Below are 14,147 nucleotides of genomic sequence, written 5' to 3' on the forward strand. Positions count from 1 at the left end.
TCATTCAGCTGGAGTCCTAACAAAGACCACATCGCACCAATTGTCAAATCTCTGCACTAAACTCCAGTCTGTCAAAGAAACGATGACAAATTACCGCTCCTTTATAAATGACTAAGTGGTTTGGGGCCGAAATACATGTTGGATCTTCTGCTACTGCATCCACACACTAAACCTCGGAGGTTGGCACTGGTCAGGTTTTTCCCCAAAAATGAAATCCAAACATGGTCAAACTACTTTTAGCTGCTCTGCTGCACATATTTGGAACTTGCAGAAGACCTGGTACGCCTCTCAACATTTATCATTTTTAAATCAAAGCTGTAATGCATCGGTTTGCTGCTTTTTTAATTAAATTTTTGGCCAATTTTATACTCTCTTATTTTGTTCTTATTGGACTTTCTTGACTCGTTCTATGTTTTTCCTTTCGTTTGCAATTTTGATTTTATTTTATCTTTTATCTTATTTGTTTATTTATTTTTTCCATTAGAAATGAACCCCAATTGCACGTCACAGCCTCCAATAGCGCCCCCTAACGCCTGGATTTCCTCTCAGCTCACTGTGATGTGGTGAAACTCAGTTTTGAAATGTGTTGACTCTCATAAGACTGGAGATAATTTTGAGATTGAGGGCACCATTTAACTATGATCATTAGTGTTATCATTCCACTATACGTCATCACCACCAATGGGCAGTGCCGGTGTATGCTCAGTCTCTTCTTTAAAGGCAGGAATGTAAATCCACAGGGATTAGTGAGAACACACTGGGCTGTAAACCCTTCAGTAGCTCTCCAAGGGGTCTCTGCCTCAGTGCGTAAAGTTGGGACGGTCTCCGGACGCACCGCGCAGCACTTATAACCGCACAGTCTCCATGTGCGTCACCTCTGTGGGATACTTGACATAAGGATTTCTGATATTTTGACACCACAACCGGCGCGGGTCACTGACAAATGAATATACTGGCGTTTTTACTGATGTGAAGGCGTTTTCCCTTGAACGGATCATCTGTCCCGGAGCGCAGAGGGGACATGGGTCAACTTTATGGTGCGACTCTTTTACCATTTGGCGCTATCTGTGTTGTTTTTCTGTGGGAATCTGGTGCCAGCTCTATCAGGACGACGCTTGCAGTGGACACCTCGAGGTAAGACTCGTGGACTTGATTAGATGATCCTAAAAATATCTTGATTTTTTGTGAATGAACGGCAGTACGCTGGTGAAGCCATGTCAGCCTCATCCATAATAAGTTTAATCAGGCATGTAGTGGTTTACAAATGTCGGGTTTTTATCATCACAAAAAAACTCCACAAAAAGCCTCAACAAAACTTTTTAGAAACAGTAGTAATTTGTATGTTTTTCAGTTTGAACCACAGCGTCTGAATAACAGTTTACTGATGTGGTTAGATACCAGAGATTAAAGCTCTGTAAACGTTTTAGTGGCATCTACTTCACTCGCATTACTAGTTTGTTTCAGCTTTTAATTTAATCCTTAAAACAAGCACTTCCCTGTCAGATTATCACACAGTGGCAAAAGTCATAATAGAGTTTAGTGTGGTTTATTGGTTTCTGCTCTTTGCGACATACTGTGAAAGCAGCCTGTCACAGAGGAGACCCCGGGATGAACCGCTGTAGCGCGTCTAATCTAATGTGATTTTCAAGGAAATGCAAAAAGTCAAAGGGAAACTCCAAATGGTTGGAATCGGTCGCGGTGCAGAGAGCCAAATGTTACTTGTGTTCAGACAAAACATGACAGATGCTATTAAGGTGCCCGGACACAGTAGGTCAGGAGGTGAGGAGGGGATGTGAGTGGAGCACATGCACCCAATATTCTGAGGAGAGGAAACCACTGAAGCAAACCGCTGAGCAGCAGGTTAAACCCCACTAAATGACAACAGATTTATTTTTTATGTATACAGCCCACAATCTGGCCACATTATTTAAAATGACACAGGATCATAAAACCTTAGATTTATGCTTTAAAGGTTCAGTATAAACTCACATAAACTGCTGTGATTGATGGACCTCATACTGTAATCAAACTGGAGTTCTTAAATTTTTAACTGAGACCAAGTATATGCTACTGTATGACTGTAATATTGACATTGCCCCAGCAATGTAATGTACATTAATAAAAGTGTTGTTAGCTTTGTTGACATCCTGAATTTCACAAGGTATAGGCTATTTAATAATTTTCATGACAGAGCTAAGAGCTAGACCAGTAAATGAGCCAGGTCAATATATCAGCCAGTTTTAGCCTAACATAGATATATCAGTGTCGGCATAACGGCTACAGAAGTGTAGTGCATGTTCACACTTAATGAGTTAACTCAAAATTCAGTTCACACTGATTAAAAAGAACTAGTTCCCATTCATAATTCACAATTTGAATTTTGAGGTAAGTTCACAGTCCCTAAGTTTGTATTCATGTCTTCCATTTTTTTTTAAATAAAATATATTTTGATCATCATTCACTCAGATATTTCCCAAGATGAGTCAAATGCTTCAACTCAGTGTGTTGTTTCAAATTTGTTGCTGATGTGGCTGTTAGAATCTGTGCTGATTTGTTCATAAAAGTCCTTCAAACATCCAAATGAACTGGCTTTCACGGTACTGGTAGGCATATTGTCAGAAGTGCCTTTAGCACTAGCCATGCCAGTGTTGTGTCGGTATGCTGAGTGCCGATGTGTTCAGTTCACCGTTCGCCAAAAATATGAGTATGTTCAATGAACGTGTTCTTTTAGCGCGTTCATGCACAATGATGATTTACAGTATGTCGGCTGATAAGTAACACAGTACATAAATGCCATGGATATGTTAAGCAATGGGCGAACAGATTCTTTTGACAGTATTGGTTCCTTCGAGTTAATACATGCAAATCTTTCGAACCCTTTGAGTTTTGATACATCTTGCAAAACAGGATGTCAGTGTCTTCAGGACACTCCATTATATTACATGCACGTTCAACAGCTAGTGATGCCCACTCCTCAGAACCTTTCTTTAGTGAATTACCAGTCATCCTCTATGAGTTTATAAGCTCAATACGATGTCACAGAAATGTCGCTGGCCAACGATCAGTCGTTCTTTAAGGGACAAGTAATAGATGTCTGGGTTACCTCCAGTCATGTGGTGCATTCATGTGGTGTTGGAATAATGTGAGAAATCAGTCATGGCTCACCTGATCTGTTTCCTTTGCACTTCATTATCAAAGTGTTATTTGAACGCTCTGAGCAGTAAAACATAGCACATATTCTTTGTAATGTCCATGTTGTTTCCACCTTACAACTTAAAACTCATGAACACACTGAAGTCAGAAGAACGAGCATCTGTGGAGCACCATGCACCATGGCCTTGGCTGCTGGAGGTCTGGGCTGGAGTCTGATTTAATTGGTCCTCACTCACTCAGCTTAGCAGTGCGAGCAGTACCCTACACTAACAACAAATGGGAAAAGTCAAGGATTGACAAGCGCTTGGTCGATCGACAGGCTGACTCGTTAGATACTGCACACTAAGAAGAGTCATTTAAAAAGATTTGTTAGTTCAATTTTGCCCATTTGAGGTTATTTAGTATAGTGTCTCCATTGCATAGGTTGTCGAGCAGAGAGCACTGGAATTTTTAACAAAATTTTGTAAAATGTCCCGCTCAGTGTATCTTTATCACAAAATTGAAGAAGCCCTTATGTAAAATGTTTATGTGTTTAAGGCTGACACTGGTGATTGTTTTCATTATCGATTGTTCCGCTAATTATATTTTTGGTTAACTTATTAATTTTCTGGCACTATCAACTTTTTCATGATGCCATGTATGTTTAACACTGCATAATGTGGCAATTCATGTCAAAGTACTGCTGAGGTTTAACCCCTTAATGCTCTGGACAGCTAGCCTGGAAGTCCAGACCCAAATCTAGAAAGATTTAGGGTCTGGCCATGAGTAATGAAAATGGTCCAACTCGAGGGGCGGCACCAAGCATGCATTTGTAAATATCACCGCACGCAATTGGATAACACTACGACCAATCAGAACAATACACAGGGTGACGTATATGCTTAGCTACCAGCGGAGCTAACAAGTAGATTAGACTCTTGCCGTATCCTGTCGGCAAAACAGTTAAAACGTCCTTCTTGCAAAGGAAAGACTCCAGCGCCGTCTTCAGTTCCTCTTTTAGAGAAAAAGCCAAGTCTAACTCGTTCATTGTAGCGGCCAAAGCCATTTCAAACAACCAGTGTTCATCCGTAGCCATCTTGCAATGTTTACTGACTGATTCCGGACTTCGTCGTTGCAGCGCTGTCGTCATCTGTTTAGCTCGCCTCTGGCCCGCCTATATCAGATACACCAATGTGATTGGTGCAGCTCGGTTTCATGGGCATAGGTAATGAGCATCATTACTGATTGCCAGAGTGACTCACTGAGCAAATTCAAATTGTGCTCTCAGGAGAACTCTGGATTTCCAGGGTACTGGACAGCTACCAGGTGTAACTGTTTAAAGGGCCCTGGTGGCTGAGGGGTTTCAGGCACCAGCCATGAACCACAACATCCCTTGTTTACATCAAGACCTGGACCTTTGTTGCATGTCATTTTCATGTGTATGTATAGCACATAAAATGCCATTCAATCACATTTGCTTCCATGCATCTTTCTTTTCTCAGTACGGAGTGTCCAGAAGATAAGATCTTGACCGTGGAGTATCCCTGTGTCAGAGCTGGGGGGAAGAACAGCACTTGTTTCAGGTAAGACTCCCAGCTTCAGTTTCCACTGGGCCCAATAAGCCTGAGCCACTGAGTGTAACAGCAGGAAGTTACTATACACTATACATTTGTTTTGGTATTCAGCTTGCTGTCTTTCCCAGAACGGTGATTTGCTCAAGGACACTTTGACAGAACAAGTGGCTGCTGATGTCTGTTGGAAGGATTGAACCAGAAAATTTCTGGGGCTATGAAATGCTTTTTGTAACCACTAAACTACCCAGCAGTGTCATTTCCAGAGCTCCACACAGTATATCCCCCTGTTGGAAACTATATATGCTCATGGGAGAGGAAAATAATTATTTCCTGGAGATCATCAGTCAGAGAACGAGTGATGATCTTGAACTGAAAATGCAGGTTTTTAAATAAAGTGTCAGGATTTGTCAACCAACACCCTTCAAAAGCTCAAGATGAGGATTTTCTTTTACTAACCTTGTATTCCTTATTGTATTTAATAAACACAGATGTCCTGCCATAATATATTCTAACTCCATGTTGTAGTTTGTTAGTGTTACTTTTTTGGAAAGCGGAAGTGACTAATGTCAGTTTTGAACAACATTGTTATTCCTTCCCTTGTACTGCAGCTTTCCTGTGCACTGAACGGACTTCCACCAGCCTGGCTCTGTGACAGTAAAACAGAATTTGAACTTGAACTCACTCAGCTTGGGTCCAGAGCTAAAACATTTAGGGAAGGCATCCCCCCTCAGGGAGTTAGGCCTGCATTATAACCTAAAAAGTAGAAGTAGTCTGGCAGAGGAGGACTTGATTAGTGATGCGCTGTTTCCATGCAGTGGAAAGACTCCCTTAGTGATTAACAACATCAGATTAGGTTTTTATAATTGAATTATCAGTGTATTTTTTAGAATTAAGAAGAGGGCAAGTACAACAAGGATGATATAAAAAAAGAATATGGGGCAATTTTGAAAGATCTGAAATATTATTCCTTTCTTGCTCTTTTTTCTCTATTACATAGAGTACTGTACAGTCTCCAGGCATCTAATTTATGAAAATATCCTTTGATATCATATCATATGAGCATCTTGAAACATAGGTGGAAGGAAATAAATCAATACAATGTAGACGCTGTGGCAAGTTGTAAGCTCATCATACATCATACACAACAGGAGAAAAATCAATGTAAATCGCTCACTTTGACATTTAGATAACTTTCTTCTGAAGCCAAACTTTGGCTTGGATTTGGTTGTTGGCGTAAGAAGATCCTTTAATAAATGAGGCACCAGGTCTGGTGTGAGGCCAGACCATCTGATCTGTTTATTGTCAAGGTTAGGCTGTAACAGGCTCTGCGTCTTGTTTAATTTCTGGCTCTACAAGAGATGTGTGGTGCTGGAGGAGGTGGATTAGATGAGGTTGTATTTTCCTTGCCATGATCCTCAAGGCAGTTCAGTGTGGACCTGGAATAAATTGATTTTGCAAATAACTTCAGGGGCGACCAGATTGATCCATTGTGTCTGTAGTCTACATAAATATTACCTTCAATTTTACTTTCAATGGGAGCAGTATGTTTTCCAGACAGAGCTGATGAAGCAGCCTGCACATATTTCCATCTTTTTAGACAGAGTAAAAACAGGTTTCCTCGTCACTGGGAAACAATCTAATGTTCGCATGCTTGCTTGCTTTCCTGATCACATCCACTTAGGAAGAGGTAGCACTGCAGGTCTGAGACCACAGAGACTCGGGCCTCTCATTTCTTGTCGTAGATAGATTTTACCTGCTGAAATGGCAACTGTTGATGTAAGGTCTTACCTGGTGTAGCTAGCAATGAGTCTGAAAATACTGTCTCCAGCATATATGATATCATATATGCACTCGATGGCTAAATACATGAAGATGTGCTTAAAAATCTGATGGTGAAGACACTTGCTCACCAAGAAGCTAACATTAGCATGAACTCTGAGGTCATCTGTGTCTGCAGTGGGGTGTATGTGTTTGTCGTGAATGGGGCCTTTTTTAATGTAACTCATAACTCCTCAAAATAATGTCGTTAGTTAATGATAAGCTCCTTGGCTTTGTAAGTGCCAGTTGGTCACTGCTAAGGTAGTTAGTTGAACATGCTCAATTGCATTTTATTCTTCAATGTGACCATCCCTACTCGTTATATTTTGATGTTTGAATCTTGACGCAGGGGGTTGAGGTCAGTGGGAAGTCATGAAGGGGTCGGCAGTTAGCTTTGGGATAAACAAAACCAATTGGCTAGGGTTAGGAACAGGTCATGGTTGACATAATTCATGTCAATTGACTCACTTGACTATGAAAGTTAGGTTCAGGCAACAAAACTATTTGGTTAGGGTTAGGAAAAGATCGTAGTTGATATGACTAACTACTAATGTGACAAATGACTGATGTGACAAAATAACTCAACAGTGACTTCTCTTTTCACATGGAATATGAGCACATGTCTCCTGTGTTTGTTACACCCATCCACCTACCTCCCAACCAACCTTAAGAAGATTTTCTGGCTTTTTATATTACGTCTGTTGCTCTTTACATCTAATAATGAGGCAAACAGGTTTACATTGGAGCTGGTTGAAAGCCATGTTCATCTCATACAGACACTTAAGGGTACCCCCTGCGTCGCTGTAGCATATTGACCTTGGGAGCACTGCCTAAGCAGCATACTGTAGCGCTCTGGGAGTAAGACCAGACTACACATGGGGAAATCCCAAGCTTGACATGCCTGCCGTGCCTAGTTACAGTTTCTCAGCTATGATTGGACAATTGACGTTTTTAAACTGTATTTGACCCGGTCCTGGTCAGTCTAACAGTCTAATCTCTACCCACAGCTCTGCCGTGTTCAGACAGGCTGGACATTTTCCAACCATTTCTGGTTTTCTTCTCTTATTTCTTCACCTGGCACACCTCTCTCATATTTAAATGATCTGGGAATCGGTGATATTTCTTGAGTTTTGATTGAAACTGACATGCCAACCATTCGGAAAAGTTCACACCTTCCCAAAGAAAGTGGGTTTAGTTGCTATAAAAACAGAGAGGCAAATTATGGTACTTATAGTACTTAAATTATGATAGCAGTTTACATAAGGCATGACCTTCTATGAAAATGATCCTTTGATGTTTAAGGAAACGATTTCTTATGCTGATTTATGTATCCCAATAAAAACAGCCTTTATGAAATTTGCCCAACCTGTTTGTCAGTTTACTGTGACTCTGACTCTACTTCTCGCACTTCGTTGCTCCTGTCAGTCCCACTGTCGACCTCTTTTGCTGCACCATGTGTGTGTGCTGTGGATAAGCTAAAATCTAAATGCCTCTGTCTCAGAGGGTTTTGTGGTCTTATGCAGAAGTAAACCCTCACTGCTCTCACCATCTAAACAAAGATCTTGCCGGCCACAGATGTCCTCCTCCTCCAGTGTGGTTTTCACAGCGATGAGGGTGAATCAGCTCGATTTCTACATTTCTATTGTTCTGGCCATTTCGCGTTCTTATTCTGTCTTCGCTGGAGGTCAGATTTCAGCCGTGCCAAGCCAAATATACATGGTTCGTACCCAGATTCTGAGTGATGTGAGTGTGTGTGAGCTTGCATGTTTATGTATGACTCTGTATGGATTGTCTCTGTACTGTCTGTGCTGGCAGTTACAGCAGGTTTATGCTGATGAGAGTTAATTTTCTGCTGCTTTCTGAACCCCGTCTCTCTAAATACTCTCAGCTGTGGAGTCAAACTCTGACAGGACTGATGGGCTCCACTAAACTGTAAACCATCCTTCCACTTGATTGGCATGTTGTTCTGGTTTAAGTACCCTGCACGGCTCATTACTGCAACAGATAACACCCACAATATCACGCTACAGTATGTGAGCTCAGGCTCTTACTCGGTTTAAGTAAGGGATGATGATAAAAATCATGGAGACATGATTGATTTTTATTGTTACCATACTTTATGCTTCTTTTATTGTTACAATAAGTGTGTGAGAGCCAGGGGGAGCTTGGCTCCTCACATGAGCTCCCTAAAAACATGATTTCAAAGCACAGTGGTGTAATATCATCAACTTTACTTACTGTAATTAAAAGATCAGAAAAAAACAAACTTTCTTAGTCTCACTGTACAGTGATGTTTGGTTTTGATAGGCGTGAGAAGATGAGCCTCCCCAAAACCCATGGTTACAATGACCCATTTCTTCCAGTGGGATCATTATAGTTTTGTGTTGCTCTATTGTTGGAGAAACAGAAATGAGAAACGGCAGGAACTGAAAAGTATTATTTACATCACCTGGACGAGTCACCAAACAGCAGCACTCACTGAGATTAGCAGTATCTCAAGTGATAAGTGCTGTACCGCTCCCAAGCTAACTCAAGTCTAAGTTTTTAGTTTAAAAGTCATATGTGGACATTTCATTCATTCATTCATTCATTCATTCATTCATCTTCTAACCGCTTCATCCTCTTGAGGGTCGCGGGGGGGCTGGAGCCTATCCCAGCTGGCATCGGGCAAGAGGCAGGGTACACCCTGGACAGGTCGCCAGACTATCGCAGGGCTGACACATAGAGACAAACAACCATTCACGCTCACATTCACACCTACGGACAATTTAGAGTTATCAATTAACCTAGTCCCCAAACTGCATGTCTTTGGACTGTGGGAGGAAGCCGGAGTACCCGGAGAGAACCCATGCTGACACGGGGAGAACATGCAAACTCCGCACAGAAGGGCTCCCACACCCGGGATCGAAACGGCAACCCTCTTGCTGTGAGGCGACAGTGCTAACCACCACACCATCGTGCCGCCCTCATGGACATTTCATGGTAAAAAAAATCCTCTAAACTAAGGGAGTATATTGACTATTTAGTCAATGATATATGATATGATATTGCTGACAAATGCTGCGAAAATACAATTTTGTTTCGTTCAATTCGGGGGCCTGCGATTACAATGAGACAATGTCAGTAAATATCCACATTGTGTTTTTATCTTGGCTGCTTATCATTATCTGCATGATGCTAGTGAAGTGAATATCTTTGGGTTTTAGACTGATGGTCATACAAAACATATAATCTGAAAATGTACCCGTTGGCTTTAGAAAATTATGATTGGCCCTTTTATTACTTTATCAAACAAAAATTAATCAATTAAGTAAAACAATTATGAGCAAATGAATCCACGATGAAAACAAGGTTAAAATGATTTCCATGTCTGATGACTGTGAGCCCCAAATGTTTGGGCACTACAGCATATGATCTGTGGAAATACAAGAAGACAAGATGCTGATCCAGGTATACACCCATCTTAAGAAACTGGCATAACTTCAGATAAAGCTTCAGAGAGGATGACGTCTCAGAGCACATGTAGCAATATTGCATCGGTTTCCTCCATTCCTCTTTCCTCACATTTTTCAAGTGTATTTCTTGCTCTTGTCTTCAGTGAGAGCTTCTAACCAAGTGAGGAGAGTTATTGAATCAGGATCATGTGTCCATAGTCTCTCTTTATCGATTTCCTCCATAAATACATTCCTACAGTACAACTAAGTGCAGAGTGTGTGGTCGGATGAAAACAGTGCAACTGAATTTGAGAGAGAAAAACTCAGGGTTAGAAAAAAAGGAATGCTTACAATCAGTGTTTCTTGACTTTCCCTCCAGGAATTTCTCAAGGCTGAGTCACACAGGCTTTGGTCATTTTGGGTGAATTGTTGGCTCTGAAGCTTCTTTGCGGGGGTCTCTGATATCATTACACTGTTGGCTCGTTTCACACATTTTTGCTTTAAAAATCACCATTCATCTGTTATAGAAACAGTGCTCGCTCACTCACTTTATACACACACAGTACACAGATACAGCTGTGTGTGACCTGCCAACATCTTCACCAGCATCACTAGACATTAGGGCTCTTTGTTGTAGCTACTTGTCGTTACTTGCTTATGATCTATTAATGCTTTTGGTGTTAGAGAGCGCCACTGGTCAGAGACATAATACCAGCTGTAATAAGATTTTAACCACAATCACTTCCCGTCTTGACTCATTATACTACTCATGCAGGGTTTGCCTCTGTGAACATGTTTTTGCGTGCTTACTGTTGAAGGCAGGAAGGCCTCTTTACAACTGGTATTCACATGCGTCTCATATGTGGATTGTGTCCACATCAGATATACTGTAGCTGCATTCCCTTTCCCCTTTCTGTTGCCAAACTGCAGTTTGGACGAGTGTATTCTTGTGATTTCCAGCCTTTAAATGATATGCATATGTCAAGTATTGTTCTCTCCAAGTTGTTTTTTTTCCTGTGTTTTGTGGTTGGATGTGGATGAAAGCTTTTTCTGTCTGTGTAACTGTACGGTTTAAAAACTCTTTCAATCCTTCCAGCAATTAACACAAAATAACTAATCGCTGAATTGCTGCTATAGTTTTAATTTTACCCAATCTCTTTAATAGTAATGCAACAAATGAGTAGTTTTTTCCACATAAAGCAACTCAGTTCAGAACCATTGTTATAAGCCAAGGCAGAGCAAACCACAATTGAACCAGAATAATCCAACTTCTCTGCAAATAAAGTGGTTCTCCCGGGAAAATATTTAATCCCAGACTGTGTATCACCCCAACAAGCTCTGCTAAACAGAAGTTCCCACAGTGATTTGGTGTCAGAATTGCAAATTTTAAATTGAATGTGATTTTATTGCAAGAAATAAAATGCTGAAATTTGCATTCGAATTTGTAGCCAACCTATTGGTTCAATCATGGCCCCCAGAAGGGAAATCATACTGACTTAAGCCCCTTTCCCACTGCACAAAAAACCCACTAACACCACTAACATCTGGCTTTTGTGTGTAATAGGAAAGGTTACAATTGGCATTCACACATAGGTTAAATAATGCTGCAGTAGTAACAGGTATTTATTGGCTCCTGCTCCTATTGGCAGTGATGGAAACACAACAAAACAAAAAAACAAAGGCATGCTAATCTGCTGCAAAGCCATGTAGACAGCTCTGGTCTGCTGGCAATGGGAAAGGAGTCTATAGCGTACTTTAAGTGGGTTTTCCCATATTTGAAAATAATACCCATGTACACATGTTTTGGTGGGCAAGGCCTAATTCAGTTATCCCCTGACTTTTCCTCTTTTGCCACCATGAGCTTGATTTTTTTTTAAATTTTGGACAATTAAAGAACTTCCCAGTCTCAGCTGCATTTTGTGTTAGTGCTAAGAAGTGAATGTTTGCATGCTAACATGCCAAACTAAGATGGTGTACTTGGTACATGGTACTAGCTAAACGTTAGCATCGACATTGGCATTTAGCTCTAAATGCTGCTTTGCCTAAAAACAGCCACATGGAGCTGCTACCATTGCTGTAGACTTTTAGTCGTCAGTCATTTCTAATTCCTCTCAGAACCCTGATATCGTATACAGCATCAAATTATGCACTTTGCTAATCTTAAAATATCTCTGTAAGTCTATGCTGTAGAACCTTGCTCTAAATGGGTGCCGCTTCATCTCCATTATAGCTTTCCAACAAGGGCTCCAGTCCAATTACAGTATATCCCTTTCAGAGGCTTTGTCATCCAGCATGGAACAGCAGTGTCTTTTTGGAGTCTTTATAAAACTAGTAAATCCAATGAAGAATGAATGAATGATTTTTATACATTTATCCGTGTTCAAAGGAGTCATTCTCGTTAGCCATTAGCTGAGGTTTACCAAGAGCAAGAGGTATCCCATGATGCACTGGGTTGAGTCTGTCATGAGAGGCTGTGTTTCTGTGTGTATAACAGCGCTGATTCAAAGGACATGTGAAAGGGAATGACATGACATTCAGGACGGATAAGCAGATGCTGCTGTTATGCGCAACAGAAATATGGGCTGGATATTGTGAATGTAATAAATGACATGATTTTTCCATCATTCCATTATAACACATTTTATTTGGCTTTATTCAGGAATGGTACAAGTAAGGACTTACTTAAAGCCGCTACAAGGAACTTTTAACTGGATATGCAAAGGTCTCTCGTTTCTGCTGATGTCTGTGTGTGACNTTCACCCCGCCAGAACGCCGCTGCGTTTACCCCGGCGGCGGTGGCGCTTACGCCGGAGAGGTGGAGCTGGGGCGCGGCAGAGGTGAGCTGGGATCCCCAATAGGAGCGGGGGCAAAGTTTTCCTGTCTTGTTGTTTCATTCATCCCCAAAACAAACACATGTGCGAGCCAGGTAAGCATCTTTATGACAATACGCGCTAGAGCTCATGGGAAATGTAGGCTTCATTCCGGCAAAACACTACCGCTTTTGTCCACAGGGTCGCCAAAATCAACTCAAAATGAAAGTTCCTTGTAGGGGCTTTAAGAAATACAGTTGTTGTTTTGTTTTTTTAATCTGTGTTGTCTACAAAGTCTTCTTAACCACAATTCAGTGTGTGATTTGAAAAAATAACTGTGAGATTCAATTTCCAGTTTTGTTAATGTTTTGTATTTTTGGTCATATAATTATTTATACATTAATGTGACATCACTGCAGTATACATATTGTACTAGCCCAGCTTGTCCTAAAAAATGTATATAACATGACTGCATTACAGTGCTGACTTTTACATGCATTATTACAAAAGGAGACCAGGCTGACCAAAAAGAGAAAAATATGGCTTAGACCTTTGAAGTATCAAAACAACACACACTCAGTACATTAACAATTTGCTGTCAGTTTGGTCAGGTGTGTTTCTGACCACCCGTACTAATGATCTCAATTATGGGGTCCTCAGCCCCATGTTTTCATTGACGCCTGCAATTTACGTAATGTATGTGTTTTATGATATCATATTAACAGTCTGATCGCCCACAACTGAGACAACATCAACATCTGAAGCTTGTAAAGTCTTACCAGTGCAACCCCAGGATAAAGCCATGAGTTTGTAAAAACCACATGAGCTTTAAATTTGCACTTGGTTGCTTTTGGTCAGTGAACATTGTTGTTGGCTTGACTCAGTAAGTTTTAAATCTTTGCTGGTTTTAGTTGTTGAACTGCACAGTTGGGGTTCGCCTGTTTTGCTAAGTAAACCACAGTGTGTGTGTCTTTGTTGGATTGAATTAGTGGGCCGCAGTTTAAAGGCTAAGGGTTACTGAAGGTTGGACATTTGTTTTCTGATCTCTAAGCATTCCCCTCTTTACTTCAGAGCTCAAAGTCTTATACAGGCCATGCCAGCTCATGTAATCACATTTGGTCTCAGAGGCCTGTCACGATACGCCTGGAGAGTGGATACCAGTGGTTTTGAAGGTCATTCCACAGTGTTTGTTTATAGCATAATTTGAACATCCTGCCAAACAAGAGTTCAGAGTGTTGTTTTCTTTTTTTTTGTCCAGAAAGGACAAGGTGGAAATGTTAAAGACCTTGTTCAAATGTTTGGAAACTCCAATAGTGGTCTGTAAGCAGCGGACAATTTCTCCCAAGCACCAATTCCAGGTTCAGACCCCCCACCTACAG

General features: G+C 41.0%; 1 protein-coding gene across 1 annotated transcript in view; it reads left to right on the forward strand.

The window, feature by feature from the left end:
- Positions 1-569: 569 nt before the first annotated feature.
- LOC126389985 (collagen and calcium-binding EGF domain-containing protein 1-like) overlaps positions 570-14,147 on the forward strand; it is a 42,446-nt gene continuing 28,868 nt past the window's right edge. The window contains exons 1-2 of the mRNA XM_050044073.1: positions 570-1,134; positions 4,635-4,715. Coding sequence (XP_049900030.1) covers positions 1,022-1,134; positions 4,635-4,715 — 194 coding nt within the window. The 5' untranslated portion in view covers positions 570-1,021. The remainder of the gene's footprint in view (positions 1,135-4,634; positions 4,716-14,147) is intronic.

Source organism: Epinephelus moara, chromosome 1, assembly GCF_006386435.1.
Source record: "Epinephelus moara isolate mb chromosome 1, YSFRI_EMoa_1.0, whole genome shotgun sequence".
Lineage (NCBI taxonomy): Eukaryota > Metazoa > Chordata > Actinopteri > Perciformes > Serranidae > Epinephelus > Epinephelus moara.